This window comes from Plectrocnemia conspersa, unplaced genomic scaffold (assembly GCF_051122295.1).
Source record: "Plectrocnemia conspersa isolate PC_06_02 unplaced genomic scaffold, ASM5112229v1 ptg000006l, whole genome shotgun sequence".
Taxonomy (NCBI): domain Eukaryota; kingdom Metazoa; phylum Arthropoda; class Insecta; order Trichoptera; family Polycentropodidae; genus Plectrocnemia; species Plectrocnemia conspersa.
The window spans coordinates 18998995-19017175 of NW_028277170.1; the positions used below are offsets into that span (position 1 = coordinate 18998995).

Consider the following 18181-nt stretch of genomic DNA (forward strand, 5'->3'; position numbering starts at 1 on the left):
CAGAATAAAATGATTTTTAAATATGTTATCACAGCATTTTTTTCCATAAAGATTTAATAATCTGACTTATGTAAAATCATATGCCAAATCTATTTTGTACTAAAAAATATTTTTTTATTTTTTTATAATCTAGATTTTTTATAATCTTTTATAATCTATCCAAAATAATCTAGAGCTCAAAATTATGCTTTCAATCAATACAATGTCCATGCATCATAATATAGTATATATATATATTTTATTATTGTTTTTTAAACGTTTCGATAAAGCAAAAGATAATCAATGAACTTGAAAAAAAAATCATTAAAAACATGACATTTGAAATCAACTTGTAATTTTAAATTATCTTTGAAGAAATTTTTTTACATATTAGTAATATTTTTCGTCTGATTAATTTGAAACTTTGATACACTTATTTTATCACCATGTGGCGTATGTTTCGTTTAGGCACCTAATCAACACTTTCATTGAAATCTGTTTGTGTCAACATTTTGACGATTCCATTAACTTTTAACAGTAATTAAATGCAGATGTATTTAAAATTATTCTATTAAATTATGTATAAATATAGTCATAAATTATTTTTTAAAACTGTGTATTGAATGTATTGATTGTCACGCTTTTAAAAAAAGCAATTTAAAACCTTATATTTTTATTATTATAAGTCTGAATTTGAAAATATTTTAATTATCAATTTTACGATCAAAGGTCGTAAAACCATAGGCGCTCGAGCGAATTCATTTTAATTGCTGTTAGGACGTTTCGCAAAAACGTCATAAGTCGCGTTTTTAATAAGAATATCGTATGCTCCAATTAATTTTCAGGGATAAACAATCAATTTTCTTACGATTTCAATTAACGCACGAACACAATGTGCCGCAATGAAATTTCATTCAAAACGATGTTTTGCAGAGGTTCGCAACTTTCTGCGTTTATTTATATTATAAGTAAAAATATAAAAACCACAACATTGTTACGTAATCGTAAACATTTTACCATGAAGATAAGCACAACGATAAGGTATGTCAGATAAAGCTTAAACTATATATGTACATGTATACCATTTTATAAATAAATATAAATATTTCGGTTATAAAAAATAACGATTGGGTCAATGTCACCAGATCTAATAAACGCGATAGTATTTTTTTATATAATATTTCTGGTAATCATTATCGTTCATATTTTTTATAGCGTTTATTACTATTTGTTGAAATAACATTAGAAAAGTTTGTGAACCACTGCGTCCCTTTCTCTTAAATGTTGAAACCCAAAGGTAGCTTCATCAGGTTTTACGTAACATAATCTTTTCCAATGCGAATTTTACAACCATTGAAATTGTTAAGAACCATCGATGTAAATTACTATAATATTTGTGTTATTCTGTATTTTTAACAATATGTATTATCCGTCAGATTGCCTACTTAAAAATACTTTATAATTTTATTTGTGCAGATCTCTGACTATTGATCTTAAATACCTGAGTTCGATTCCCATGTGTAACTTAGTGTTTTTAAATTTCTGCCGTGTCTAGGAAATCAGAATTAATAATAATTACATTACACAGATTTAGATTTCTCCAGATTTTCATCATCTGATGGTTGTATATTGTGATGATTAATTAAAATCGAACTAGGTAATAATAAAAAAAAATTAAAATTAATCTAAATCATTTTGTTGAGATTGTCTGCACCAGAAGAAAATTTGACTTTTTAACTGCCGTTTCTTTATAAACACCCAATTTCGGATACAGTTTTTTCTATTGCATTCTGTATTTTTAATGTCAAAAAATAAATGCATTTAAATTATCTATATTTTTAACCTTATGAATGACGACATGAATGCCGCTAGGACGCGGGTGTCCGTTCCTTTTTTTTAATTATGAAATATTTTTATTCGATACTTTTCATGTATGTACTCGTACAAACTGGATAGTAGTTAACACAAAAAAATATATAAAAATCCGAAATATATTTTTAAAATATATTTTATATATATGTATAAAATATATTTTATATTACAAATAAATGCTTGGTATTTTTAGCATACACCGCTTAATTGCGCTTGGCACTTAAAAGGTTAATATAACTTTTAGCGGATAAAAAATGCTCTTTGTGCGAACAGGGGGACGGCTGGACCCCAGACCTATTTCTTAATAAATACTCTATTTCGGCTACGGTCTTTTATATTCCATACAGTATTTTTATTGTCAAAAAGAAAAGTATTTAAAATAATTTTATTGTTGAACTCCATGAAAGAATAGGATTCAGTCATTTTATCTCATGCATTCCTTATCTTAAAAAATTACAATTGATAAATTGTAATGATTGCTTTATATTTTTTGTGACGTGTAATAGCAAAATAAGTTTTTCCGTTTCTTCTGAATATAAAAATATAAAAAAATAACTAAACAGCATAACAACATATTTGAAACTTTTATATAATATTAGTATTTAAAAATATATGACAAACTAACGTCCCCGTTTCGCTAAGGCTATGTTATATATGCTCATCAATGCCAAACAATTATTTGTGTATTTCTATCTAGAGACACTTAAATATGTATTAGGTCAAAGTTATGGCAAGTGAAGTAAATGTATATTAACACAACAGTTGCATTAACTTTTATTTTTAATTATTTTAACATATTTTTAAACATAAATTACACAAAACAGCGCTTTGTGTGCATTGCTACTATGTGTTACTACGTGTTCAATGTACTTTTGCGTTTTATTTATCATAAAAATTGCTTAACTTTCAAATGATTGTATTTACGATACATATATACATTTTTAAATACAAACACTTCGGCGATCATCATATAAAAATCACTTTTGGTTTTTAAAAAGGTGCATTTTTGGAATACAGATTAATGAAGTAATTATGATGTGTTAAAATGAATCTCAGATAATGGAAGTTATATTTTTTAATGTATTTTTACTATTACTTTCATATCTTATATAAGGCTGCAGTGCCATGAATTTATTTCATCAGACATTAACAATTTTTATTTTATTAATGAAACGTTTTTAAATGTTATACATGTCTGTTATTTAATTATATTTAAAATTGTCATGGATGACTCGAATATGAGTCCCCCGGACTACAATGTTTTAAAATAAAAAACAAAATTTTAGTATTTTGCTTTTAAACTAGTAAATGCATCAAATCAGCTGGGACAAAAATTCGCATTGTGCTATATTTTTTTCCTGCAAATCGCCAACAATGGCCGTTCGACTATTTTCGCGTTCCCCAATTTATTGTTTACATCTTTCAAAGCGTGGGGCATTTTTTTCGCGTTCCCTTCGCGCTACACCATCGTGAAAGTAGGGGGTTGCTGCGACGCCCCAACGAAAGCCCCCGTGGCGTCGATGTTTGTTCTACCCCTTCGGTTTGTAGTGCGCATGCGCGCGCCAGTACCTGTTTACCAAGTCGCGAGGCGTACGCGGATATGTGCAGATGTGTAGGTTGCTGTACTCTGTGCATGTGTGAGGAGGGCGTCTGAGTTGGGTTTTGTTGGTCGATCCCCCGCTGCTGCGTCGAGGGTTGCATGAAATCTTTTTGGTGGCCTGGTTCTCAAAATGTATATTTGTATCGATCAAATATTAAAAAAATATTCGCTGTACGACTTAGCATATTATCCAGTAGAACCTATAGAAGCGCCGATTCTCCATTTTATTTGCTGTATAAAAATATTTCGATACATTTTTGCAACACAATTAAAATTTAACTCGCTTTAAAAGAAGAAGATTCTTCAAGAGTTTTTGAGTTAAACTTTTTGACCCAAAACATCAATGGGTTAATCTAGTTCATCTAATCGATATAGTAGATAATGTTTCCGAGTATTCGTATATCTCTTTCAAAAACAGTGACAGAGAACTCCAAACTCCATCTTGGTCTAAAACACCTCATCTAACATTGGAATGTTGGTCGATACTTTATTCTTTCAGATCTTTTAATACTTAAGTTGCTCCATAATAGTGACTTCACATTTGAATGGAAAGATGTATTTCATTTATATGATGAAAAATATTTGCCACATAAGCTAATAAAATCCATAGTTTTCAAAATGGGCTCTTTCTTTCGTCCAGAAAAAGTGAAAGTTTTAAATCTTTCTCCTTGAATCATATTAAGTGCCTTTAATAAACTTTGCTATTCAAAAGTAAAATAGTTATAAGGCTGCGTTTGATAAGATTAAGAGATTCTCATTATATTTACATATATACATCGATTGATAATTTTTCAAAAGTAATAGAATAAACGATTATATTTATCTTTCACAAGCAAATTACTAATAGACACAATGATTGTAACCTCTCCAATACATTCAATGTATAAGATGGTTTATGTGATTTATGTTTTAAGCAGAGTCTTAAAGAATAACTATGCACAATTTTATTTAAATCGGTCAAATGTTGTTTCGAATGGTTTTATTAGTATTAAACAAAAAATTGATACATGGTTCATATACTGGTTTATTAGTCTGAGTGTATTTTTAATGGTTCTGAATTATATCCATTAGTCTTAGAAGCCAATCCTTTCGACGATTTTTCGTACATTTCAGGCGGTATCTCAGTTAAAACATAGTGGATGTTGGTTTTTATGTGCTCTAACGTCGGCGGAGACATGACTTCGAAATCCAGCTGCGTTAAATCGCATAATCGTGGCGACCAATTGATCACCAAAACGCGAAATAATGTGACCTGGGAACTTTTCAAACCACATGTATTCCACATCAATATCTTCGATTTCGTGCCAAAAGTAATCGGTTATCATCCGCCTATATTGCTCACCGTTGACTGCTGCAGTCCGACCATCATCGTTTTCAAAAAAGTAAGGCACAATGACGCCGCCCGACCACAATGCGTACCAAACAGTCACTTTTTGAGCATGAAAAGGTCTCTCGTTTATCACGCGGCAATTTTGATTATTGACATACTTAGAAAGGTGGATATGTGCTTCAACAAAGAATAATATTTTCTTTGAAAAATCAGCATAGTACAGACCATACGCTCTCTTCGTGCTATCGACCTAGTCGCGAGCAAAATCTACGAAAAGATAATTCAAAATTTAGTTCTAGAGCACCAAAAGGCTTTGAAGAAAAAATACTACAGGAGCAGTTTTTTTGATATTGCTCTAAAGCTTTTGATCACATTTAAATAATCTCATATAGATAAACTAATTCTAGAGCAAAAATATTATTTTGTTTGCCCTAAAAATAAATTAAATATAAAAAAAAGAATTATCTATTAATCTATGTATAATAAGACATGCATTTTCGGGTCAGAATTTTAATATGGATGTGGTCAGAATTTATATTAAAAGATCAGAATACATCGGTTAGAATTCTAGCGGGCAGAATAAATATTAGATGGTCAGAATTTATATTAATCGGTTACAATTGTACAAAACGCATATATGAGTACCACGATTGCAATGAGATAATTAATTGGTTAACTTCGAGTTTTTTGCGTAAAATATGTTACTGGTAGTACGTTACTTTATTATAAACATGTGTTATTTTTATTTCTGACCATTTATTATTTTTATACTGATCATTTTTATTTATTCCGACCGTTTACTATTTTTATTCTGACCATGGTGCTAATAAAATTCTGATCGAGATTTGATTTTTATTCTGATCCAAAGTTGATTTAAATTCAGACCTAAATTCCCAAGAAAACATTAGTTACAATAAACTATTCCATTAATAATCGCGTCATATGCTCCATGGTTTGTCCGCAACTCCATGTTTCGCCGTAATTTAATAATATATACCATAATTGGACAGTTAAACGCATTAATAAAAAAATATACTAAGAATAACAATAGATAATGAAAAAATATTTTTAATACTAATAAAAGTTTTATTTTAAATTACAATAAAAAAAAAATATATTTAACATTAACTTAATGTTTAATTTCCCATCACAATGAGCTTATTATATTTAGAAATATAAATATTCGTAAAAATAGATTTTAGAAAAATAAATAAAATCTTGCTGTCGCCACAGTTTGACCGGCGCTGCGATGTCTGGTCTATTGGGGTCGTTGTAGCGTTGACGAGCGATCAGCTGATCTTTGTGCCAGTAGCCCAGTGCGACCGCGAGCTCCGAGGCGATTTGTCATGTCATGTGCCTTTTCGGTACAGAGTGTTTATTAACTCTATAGGAGTACTACTATAAATTGACGAACTTCCGATTTGCGAATAATGTTTTCTTTACTCTACTTACATTGTTACATATACACTAACAACAGATACATCAGAATTCAAAAGTGCCAACCTAACTGAAATTTACTTTACACGAATCGATTTCGCATATTATTTTTCATTACTGATAAAATCTGGGTATTAATATCACTTGTGCTTATTTTATTTTGGTGTGGTATTATTTTATGATAAACAAAAAAAGACTTTCATTTAAATTCGTTCATTTTGCGAATAAATTGATATGAAACTCATCCAGCTATTTATAAACGAGCCCTTCTAAACGAGCTTCACAATTCCGTCGAAAGTAAACCGTTTGATGTTTGTTTTGAGACTTGAAAATTATCATAAAAGAGTTGTAAATATTTACAGGATATGAGCTTTTATCGATCCAAAGCTTTCGTAGATTAGTTTAAATTATAAACTGAAAAAAAATGTTTAAAATAACGATTCTCACTACGCGGTCCGTCCAAAAGTTTTTTGATCATTTTTATTTTTAGGTCACCAACCAAATTTATCACTTTTTATTCGGATTACTGTTTTTTAAAGCCTTTAATTCAATCATGATGATGGCCACTATGTTTGATATGTGAATATGAATCGATAAATGTATTGTATTATTTTTAATATCTACTAGCATCACATCATAATTTACTTAATAATAGCATTAATCTAAAATATATAAACGGCTTTCCCATTTATTTTTGATGCATTATAATACTGTATAAAATCAGATTATAGTATATAAATCAACTATCGATATGAAATTAAATTATATTTACACATTTTAAAGCATGAATTTTAGTAATAAATAACTCATTATGCAGTTAAAATTTGATTATAATACATGCTTAGAAAAATTGAATACCCTTAAAATATTTATTATTAATTAAAAAAAAAGTATTATTTATTAAATTGCATGGATTCATTAAAAAAATATTTTTTAATTTCTTTTCAATTATTCCTAGTCAATTTTTTTTTTAAATTTGTGCCAAACTACACAGATATTTTCCAAATTGTTCTCAAACAAAATTTGAACAATGTTTCAAATTAAAAATAAAATCAGAGTAATTAACGATATGTATCTTCTGCAATAAAGATTCAATATAAAGCCGAACGTCAAAACACAATTTTGGCAGAAATATATTGACAACAGTAGACCTCCAATAACACGGTAAATTGTGTGCTCTTTGGATGTCCGTTCCTTTTTACGTGTAAGCGAACCAAAGAGAGGATATCTCGCTACACGTGCCTGATTCGTAGAAAACTGTACGAGTATTTTTTATTCCCCCCAACTACACGAACTCAAATTACCGTGTTATTGGGGGTGTCTACTGTATGTAGTTTAATGCATTTTTTGCACTAAAACGATAGATTTGGCTCGCTATAATACATCTTTTAACTATTTTTACTCCAAAGGTCCAAACGAACGTATTAAAAAATACTTTGCTGTTTTAAGCTACTTAAAAATATTTCTTTCTTGATTAACTTCAAAGCGTCCCACAATTTTCAGGTGCAAAATTGATCGATATATAGAGGGTTTGAGGTATTATCCAGCCAAACGACATAATAAGCTAAACATCGATATTATCAGTGTCTTGACGGACAGCATGGTACTGAGTGCTGTACGAGTGTGCCCCCCCCCCCCCCTCCCGCCATAATAAACGGGACAAATTTATTTATAATTATGTTAATTAAACACATTAAGAAATAAAAGTCATTCTATTTCAAATCTAAAAATAAAAAAAAAACTTATGTGGCGTTTTCATTATTGCCATAGCTACCAGCGATTCACCTTCAAACAAGCTCTATTTAATTCAGTGACATGTTCATATGATTGATTATTAATTTATAATCATCTGCTACGATACAAGAAGAAGGTTAATATAACGTGTCATTACCTGCAATTTAAATTGTCATATGCAAGACCTTTAATTTTCCAGTGAACTATTATTGCAATTTATAATGGAACAATCGTTTTTGTAATTGCTTCCCTGACCTTATTGCATTTTATGTAAGGTCAAAGGTATTTAAGCCGTTAAGCAAATTCACTATTATTTATTTAGTTAATATAACTAATTGTTTATACACTAAACAAATAAAATCAAAACATATATAAAACGGAATAATATATAAAAAAATTCTTAATACAACAAAGTGTTTCTTGTCCTAGGAATAATACAATAATTCCCTGGCCGTACTTATTTTCTTATACCTGTCTATCCTTAAAATATCTTTATGTATATACATCTTTGTAACATATTATTTTCTAACTTATATATAAATACTAAATTCAGTATTTATTGAATAACCATTCCAATCTTTCAATCATACTTCTACAACCAGTTAATCTATTTTTATTTAAAACTACTTTCATTGCCCTATTTTATAATTTTTGCTACATCGTTTAATCTAATTTATTAATCATATATAATATTATTGCACAATAATTGAAGTGGGGCAGTATAATTATATAATTATATTATAGTATAATTATAGGCTTTATGTGATAATTTTTATTTAAAAATAATTATACTGTGCTTATGTGGAATAAAAGGTTCTGTTTTAACTAAAAATACTGCGAAGTTGCGTCAAAAAACTCGGTTTCATTACGCGGAGCGTATGTCACTTAAACGATTTATTGCTGATTCGCGTGCGAATGTGCGAAGCGTTCCTGGTTTTATGTGAGGATTGAACGGATTCTTTCATATATCTCAACAAGTATCCTTATTTTTATCCTCATCGTTAGAATTGTTTTAATGCAATTCGTTGTATTAAATGAAGTAGTTTCTTGAACGAGATGTTTTCTGTGATAGCTTTGAGGAGCTGGAATAATTAATGTGGTATTTCCAACATTATTTTTTATTTATTTTATCGAGCCTTTGTAATAGTAATAGATTGTTTGTATATATATTTGTAGTAAATATATAAACACATAATAATTTGATCCAGACTAGGATTTTTTCGTTCATAATCTGAATGTGAGAATCGACGTTGCCGGAGGACAAGTTTATTTTGTTACCTGCGGAGCTATGGTGGGGTTTCCATAATATTCCCGTGGGTTGCCCACAGCGAATTCCGATATAAATACACTTTTTCAAAAAGAAGGTCGTGACTTGCAAGCTAATCCCCGTTGGTCTTTTTTTTATAGAATAATACATTAGCTGTTAATAATCAGCACAGCTTTATATAGAGATAAAATAGATCGTTCAAAGTGGGAGTTGATGTAAAATATTGTTAGACATCAATTAAGTAAAGGTTAAGTATTTATTAACTATCAAGATTTGACGGAAATGTCTCTTGTATTCTCATCAGAATAGTTTCGTAAGGTTACCGTGTTATCTAGCATTATCGCAATAAACGCTTTATTAGCGTAGTAATTGAAATATTCATAGTAAATATTTATAATAATAGTGATAGTATATAGTAATATTTAATCAATGAACGCTTATCTCTTGTGAGTTATATTTATACTTATCAATCTATATTGAGATACTCAGCTAGTATTTTTACTTTTTGCATGAGTATTATTGTTAACATGTGCTTTTTTGTGGAAGACGGTTATATTTATGACAAGAATGTGTTAAATTACATAGTTATCGTATTCTTTTCATATTTCGTGTTGTTTTTTTACTGTAAAAAAAATTAATTCAGATAGAGACATGAATCTATTTACATTAAATATTATCTTATCGAAAAATATATTTGAGGTTATGTCATGCACACCCTTCATAAAATATCGTGAATTATCTATAACAAAATGTGTTTTCTGATATTGCAAAATGATTCCGTTGTAGTTTTGGAATTAATTAAAATTTTCTTGCCAAATATTTTAATCAAAATCCCAATTATATAATTTGTATTTTGTTTAATAAATTATATAAATATAGGGTAATTAATTAATGCGAACATATATCCTAACTGCATTTATAACATTTGAGTCTATTATTATTTAATTGTGTTAATGTTTATAAAATTTGACAAATCCATCATTGATATTCTAATGCGAAATTTTAAAATAGTTGTTAATGTGTCAATGCATTTGCTGTTTTTAGCATCGAAATTTGCATGTCGTCGATATTTATAGCGCCTAAGCATTCGCTGTCTGAGAATTAGCGAATGCTTAATCTTTTTAAAATATAATTTATTGAAATGTCGAATGTGGTAAAAAATAAAATTTTATTTTATGTTCTTCTATTTAAAATATTTTTGCCGCATGGCCACCCTGTTGCGCGTGGTCAATGGCCGTTCTTCTTTGCGAGTCAGTGGTGCCATCTAGTAGTGGCGGTCCGGAGGCCGATCGATACGCTGTCGCGGTGGTCCCTAGTCGCTCGGGTTCCGCCCCCGTCGCGCGCATCGACTATGCCAAAGCGGATTGAGCCTCGCGAGGGGCGAAGCGCCCGCATTTAACCGGCGCGACAAATTAAATTTACCGGAAAACGTCCACCCATGGCCAAAATTTCTCGAAAAAAAAATCGGAAACGCTAATCGGTACCATTAGTAATTAGTGTTTATGTGTATAATTTACGTGTACAGATTAATCGACTTTAACAAATAAAGGTTAATTTGTTTATTTATTTTGTGATATATAAATAATTATTTACAATTTATAATAATAGCATGCCGTAAACAATAAACTAGTTCGTGTCTTGACTTTTGTATCATCGAGTCGTAATACTAAAGTGCTAAAAAGTGATATTAATATTACACTTTGATTATCAATTCGTGTGTATAATCTATTATTGTAAATTTTATACTCAAAACTTTGTGTACATTTTGAACGCCACCATTATTCTTTCGCATCGATAAAACAGTTCCCTGCTCAAACGATGCATATTTCTTATTAATTTTCATGCGATGTTCTTCCGATGCGATTATTATATTTTAGATGATTTAAATCTCTGGTTCGTATTTTTCGGCCCTCACAGAGCCTAGATTTTCTTCTTGACAAATTTCTACTACATATAACAATATTTTATTCTTCATACTTATATCGACCGATATTTACCATAATAATAATGCAAGCGATAAAGATTAATTTTAACTATCAAATCGTGCATATTCACATGTAATTTATTGTTGTACTTTGCATACTTAAGTTTGTGTTCATTTTGAACGCAGCCATTATTCGCTCACATCGATAAAACAGTTATCTGCTCAAACGATGCCAGTTTTATATTAACTTTATGCGATGTTCTTCAGATATGATTATAATATTTTCACATGGTTTAAGTCAGCGTTTCTTTAAAAATATCGATAGCAATCAATTATGCTTCGGCTATTTGGCTGACATTTATTAAAATACTAATGCAAGTTATAACTATAAATTCCTGCAAATACATATGTAGTTAACATATTCAATTTTGTATTTATTTTAAAACTGACATTATTCTCTCATAAAACAGTTCTCTGTTCAAACGATGTTATGTTCTTCTTATTATTTTATATGTAATGTTCATCCTATATGATTATTATATTTTCATATGATCTAAGCCAGTTATTTAATTCGTTTCTTGATCAATCTTTTATGCGTTATAGTTATATATATCAGCCAATATTTATCATAGTACTAATGCAAGTGGTAAAGCTTAAACTTTAACTGTCAATTCTAGCATAATGCATACATATGTAATTTACATATTCAAGATGTGTTAATTTAGAACGCCGCCATTATTCTCTCGCGTCGATAAAGCAGTTCTCTGCTCGATCGCGCTTTTTTTTATATTAATTTTCATAATACATATTTTATTCGATTCAATTATACCACATTGATATTGTTGTCAATAAGTCACATTGAAGAAATTAATGTATTACGTTATAACTGATATGAATATCTATAAATAAACATGTATAATGTATGTAATTGCACTTGGATTGTATTTTATATGAAGCATGAATAAATTGTTGAAATATAAGATAAACTAAGGTGACCATACGTTCTCCTTTGAGGAGGATTGTTTTCAAAAAAATTGTTCTTTGTACTCCTTGAACAAAATTACTTTTTTCGAGCTCCCGTAGCAATTTCTTCTCAAAAAAAAATTGGAGATGGCACAACAATTTTCGAAATATCCTTTTTTTAGCTCACACAGCAATTTGCACTCCTTAAACAAAAATTCCAAAATGGACTATAAACAAAAACTTAAGATTTTCGAAATGCCCTTTTTTAGCTCCCGCAGCAATATATCCTTAGTGTCCTCCTTTGATATTTTTAAAATCTGGTCACCCTAGATAAACACACTCAAGTATAAACATGTATTGTTTAATATAGGCAGCAAATTAAATTGTCAGAATTTAAATCAACTTTGGGTCAGAATAAAAATCAAATTTCGGTCAGAATTTTATTAACATATGCAGGCTCAGAATAAATATCAAATAGTTAGAATAAAAATAGCATATGGTCAGAATGAAACTATAGGACGATCATGTGAATTATTTTTTTATAAATCATTTATAAATATAAATGAGCAATAAATTATTTATTTTAGAAATATTTTATAAAATATCTCGCTCGCACCAAAACTGATGGACAGTTTAGGTGCGAGTGAATGTTGGTTAGAACATTGAAAACCCCATGAACAATTCTCAACGAATCAATTTAATTGTATGTAGGACGCGAAGGTATTCAAAGCGACGAACGAAGCGGGAATAACGATAGAGCGGCGGCGGAGAGCACGCTTGGCGTGTTGATAATGTTGCGAGCCTAACCAAACAAGTCGGCCCCAAAACACAATAAACCGCCGATATGCGAATGACATATCGTTCAGTTGTACCAATCTTCAGCGCTACAGCAATAGCCACACAATTGCCAACTAAAAAAAAGTTTCTGACCATCTGTCAAAATAAATCTTGCAATTAATATATATTCTGACCACAACCGTATTAAAATTCTGACCCGAAAAATACGAGCCTTTAGTTTATTTTTTTAGAAAATAAGTGATTTAAATAAAGCAATGCAATGCAATGCAAAAGACCTTGTATTATTATTCTAACCATTTGTCAACATAAAACTGACCTTGAGATTTAAATACAGATCATATAATATTCTATTCTATATAAATACTGACCGATGAACTGTAATAAATACTGACTGAAAAAAATAATTCAGACCAACTCAAAATATTATTTACCATTAAATTTAAATTCTGACCATATAATATTTATTCTGAAAATCTAATATAAATTCTGACCCCAACCAAAAAATACGAGCCTTTAATATGTTTCAACTTTAAAAATACGAATCGCAGATACACACACATATAAAAGTTTTTAGATCACTAAAGAGTTTTACTGATAATATTGAAAAAAATTGTTTAGATATGTAGTAGTTTTGCAAAATTAATAAAATTGTGCTACACTTTTGTGAAAATACGTATATTTCGCTAAATAAATATTTAAAACATTTTCGCTGCGCGGCTTAATAAATAGTAATATTTTTTGAATTGAAAAGAAATTCTTGACAAGTCTAGAGAAATAATCATAATATGTAGAAATAAAAATATTGCTTTTTTGCGATTATTGTATTGCATACGCAGATGTAATCTGTTGTACGTCGTGTCTGATGATTGTCTTTCCTTTTATTTCAGTTCAAATAGGAGCTCAATAGGCACAAGACTGAAAAATGACCGCTCAGCATGACTCGACTCAGACGCAACAACAGCACCAGTCTGTTGTTACGTCGGTGGCCAACTCGATGGGCATCCAGCACCAAGTTACACAGCAGCAACAACAGCAACAGCAACAGACACAGCAGCAGAATCAGCAAGGGACGATGCAGCCACCCGTGTCTTCGGCTGGAAACATGACGATGGCCACTGCTGCGTGCCTGCCTCCTGTTCAACACCAAACATCTGCGACAGGCATACCGAATATGACATCATTACAGAGTTTACCTCCGGGACAGCACTCGCAACAAATTAGGTAATATTACATATACTCGGAAGAACAGCTTGAAGAAGGAATATGTATATTCAAGATTTCAGAATAAAATATATCAATTATTCTGTAAAAGTTTTTTCTTTTAATCTGGTGGATGTTTTATTTAAACAAATTCTAATATTCGTTTATTTCAGTCAAACCTTCAGCGCCAGCGACTGGGCTCACGGAAGAGTTCAGTTAATTCAACAGCCATTGCAGAATCCGACATATCTGCAGCATTATGCGCAAGGTCAGATACTGATGCCTGGCAATATAGCGATACACCCCGGCATAAACCCGCAGCAGATTCAAGTGAGTAAACAGTATTTTATATCAAAGGTCAAATGATAATGTTGCGTTTTCTCATTCAGTCCTATTTTCCATTCGTAAGAAAGAGATCCACAATTATGTTATTTCTCGTATGTATCTCTGATTAAATTTTGTATACGTTGTTTTGATCTTTCTGTTGTAACCTTCAGGTCATTGCGGCCGGTAAGCCGTTTCCGGGTGGTCAGCTCGCTCCGCACATGCTTACAACCGCTCAAGGAAAGCAAGTGCTCCAAGCTGGACAGACATGTGAGTATAGTTTATGGTCTCAAATCGTGTCTGTAGATCCTTAAAGCGCACTACGACCAAATCAGTCCCATTACGTAACCCGCTTGCCTCTGCATCAGAACCGAATTCCTTGTAAGGATGACGTTTGATAGGTTATATAGTGACACTAACGAAATTGTATATGTTTTCTTATGACGACCCGTGTGAACTACATTATGATTGATTCGTTTAGTAAATTTTTCAGGTCTAACGTATCAGGATCAAGGTTTTTAAAACTTATTGACTACTGTATTGTCTATTGTTATATGATTGTATATTGTTAACAAAGTTACGTTCGTTCGCTTCATTGAAATGTGTTTCATTTGCAAATTAAAATTTTTAGGAAGAGATGTTTTGGATTTTTGTATGTTGTGTACGTGTGCGCGGTTTATATGTATGTTTTGTACGCACAACTCATTTCAACGACTTTATTTCATTGTTACATGATGATGTGTTAAGCGAAAGATGATGTGTGGTTTATATACCTGCAAAAAATACTTCTTTTACAGTACAAAAATATTTTTTTTTAAATTGAGTGCAATTTACATATGAATTGAGATTTTTGTGAACAAAATCTTGTTGTACAGTGTTATTATAATACCTATATCTATTTATTATTGTATACATTTACTATTTCTAAAGTCATAAATATTAGTGTATGTAATTCGATTTTCTCAGATATATTATATATTCACTGAACCCTTCTCCAAGCACTGATTCTAATATAAATATCATTATTATTATTATTTATTTATATAAAGGTTGATACAACTTTAGTTTCCGAACTATTAAAAAAAAACAATTATAAGGATATCTGGATTTTTTTATGGTGCAACGAGAATATTGTAGCTTTACTGTGTTTTTTGTTTTCCGTGCGGTGGTTAAGCGATCCATTTCATAAATGTGTTTTTGTGAATTAACATTTGACACTTTGAATACGCGTGATTATTGACAGCTGTCTGATTTACAGTGCTGCCAACATATGAAACTCGAATTGGATCAATCTGTATAACATATCTACAACAGATTTCTCTCTGTTTATAAATTTATATTGGCATATAACATGTATTTTCTGTTGCTTGTTTATAAAATTGAAAATTTTTGACGTTTTTTTATTATTATTTCTGTCTCCTGTATATCTTCAAGTTGTTCAGTTGAAATGTGTTGAATTAAGCTTTCTGTCCGTCGCATGTCAAAAAGATATCAATTTGATATACATAACTAGAGAAGAAGGAATACTATTTAATATTTATTTTAACCATTTAAACAAATAAGCTGTTATTAATTAATTAAAATTTGCTTTAAATAGACTATAGATAAGTTTTTCGTGTAAAGCTTTAGTTCACGTTTCGTATTGTAGTCGTAATATTAACACTGAACGTGAACTTAGCTTGAAAATTAGCACGTTGATTGTATGTATAATATATTTTTAAATGTATCATAAATGCATGAAAGCATGTAAATATGTTAGAATGTCTTTTATTTAATTGTAAAAAGTGCTTCATATCTGGATTCAGTTTATATACATAATTTTTCAGCATCGTTCCCCGGTTATACAACGATCCCAACAATTCCAACGACGCAAAATCAAACGCTAGTGCTTTCGCCGTTGAGCGTGATCAGCTCTCAACCTAGCTTGCCAACTCAGTCCCAAGTCGGTAACAACATACCCGGCCAGACCAAGGCCGGCGAACTCCATAAGGTGCGTCGATCGTAGTTTCTTATGTTAAATGTCGTTTTCTGTTCTTATTTCATCTTGTAACATTGACACGAAACAGAATGCGCAATATTTGGTTCGTGATACATTGCAGACATCCACCGGTCAGAAAGTGCAGATGCAGAAGGTCGGAGTCGGAATGAGCACGGCTTCGGGCAATGGTCAGAACGGACACCAACAGCAGTGCGTGCAAGTGTCGCAGGCTGTACTCGGCACTCAGCCTAATGCACAAATTTTGAATCCGTTACAAGTACGTATAAGCATATATATATATATTTTTAGAATTATAATTTGGCTTGGTTTTACATAAATTTTTTATTTTATAGGCTGGCGGTCAAGCCGTGCAGTTCGCGCCGTGGCAACTGAGCGGCACTCTGCCGCAAATGTGGGCTAGCGGCATTCAAGCATCTCAGCTGTTGACTCCGAATCCCATATTTATACGCGGCACAGGTCAACCTGATGGAACACCGCAAGGCATGTTCATTCAACATTCACCGCAGCCTTCCACAACGACTACGTTACCCACGGCGTCGATGCATAATTGTAAGGACTGTTTTAATATCAAATCGCTTACACTTGTCAATATAATAATGACGCCTGTTTTTCATCTCTAGCTTTAAATCTGCCTTGCGGGATGCAAACTGTCCAGCAAGCGACTGCGGGTCAAACGGCGCCCAAGCCGAGAACCTCGGTTGAGAATATTAACACCAAAGGCCCTCGCCCTCTCACCAATATCGTACCTTCGTCCAATATCCGTCCCGCTAGTACGATGACTGCGAGCAGTGTGTCGACGCAGACCGGCGCCGGTCAACTCCAAAATCAGGTGGCCAAACAAGGAAAGCTTCGTGGAAAACCAGCAGTAAGAGCTTGCGCTCCGCCAGCAGCGCAGAAACAAGATGCCGCCAACCAGACTAACAAACAGCCTTCTGCAGTAAAGCAACCGTGAGTTACTTATTGTAAATATTTAACTCAGATTAAATTGCCACTGTTATATGCTCGATTAAAACTGAACTTCTCTCTAGTGTCTGTCGTAATTGTCTGCCTATAATCAAATTACTCATAATGAATTATGACCTTCATATTCCACCAAATGCATAATTATATTGAGGCGTAATCAGCATTATCTTATTGAAGTGTAATCCTGTTCTCGGGGTTGGAATTGGGGGTTGATTGGTTTTACGTTGCATGTTAAAGCGATACACTTCCCACCTTCACTAACAATTCTAAATAAATCATTAATTATTGGCACATAAAGATTCGCTATGCAAGGTTTTCCTCAGACAATTTATGAGATACCCATATTCTGCAAATTAACACCGTTCTTAACATTTTAAATGTCTGTGAACTGGTGTAGGCGATACGTTGATCTTTTGTGCTAGCTTCTGTATCGTTAATCTCAGACTTGCTTTGCTGGCAGCCCTAATATCCTCACTAACAACCCGCCCTTATCTAGATATTCAATGCAAAATTTCCAGAACAAAATTTTTAGAACCACATTTGCCACTTTCTAAATTCAATGGCATTCTTTCCCATTGCATTACAGATATTTTTAACTGCTATCGTCACATTATGACCGAGTTGAAACTCATACAGCATAATATAGCTTAACTGAGATTATTTTATCTCCACTGCCATTGTTTATTTAGGGTTAAAAATATCCTTTTACTAAATTACCGAGCGTTCCCACTGCAACGACGGTGTCACGATTTTATTGCTTTTGACGTGAATCTTTTACTTCTAAGAAGTGA

At 31.5% G+C, this 18181-nt stretch overlaps 1 protein-coding gene across 50 annotated transcripts in view; it reads left to right on the forward strand.

Annotated features, from left to right (window-relative positions):
- The window catches only part of LOC148234439 (uncharacterized), a 68160-nt gene that overhangs the window by 42239 nt on the left and 7740 nt on the right, over positions 1–18181 (forward strand). For 46 of the 50 annotated variants that reach the window (XM_088187326.1, XM_088187328.1, XM_088187334.1 and 43 more), the window contains 7 exons: positions 13792–14125; positions 14278–14434; positions 14602–14698; positions 16255–16418; positions 16495–16683; positions 16760–16976; positions 17048–17375. In XM_088187326.1, the coding sequence (XP_088043452.1) occupies positions 13827–14125; positions 14278–14434; positions 14602–14698; positions 16255–16418; positions 16495–16683; positions 16760–16976; positions 17048–17375 (1451 nt within the window). In that variant the 5' untranslated portion in view covers positions 13792–13826. The remainder of the gene's footprint in view (positions 1–13791; positions 14126–14277; positions 14435–14601; positions 14699–16254; positions 16419–16494; positions 16684–16759; positions 16977–17047; positions 17376–18181) is intronic. The other 4 variants (XM_088187372.1, XM_088187374.1, XM_088187375.1 and 1 more) reach the window with 1 other exon arrangement.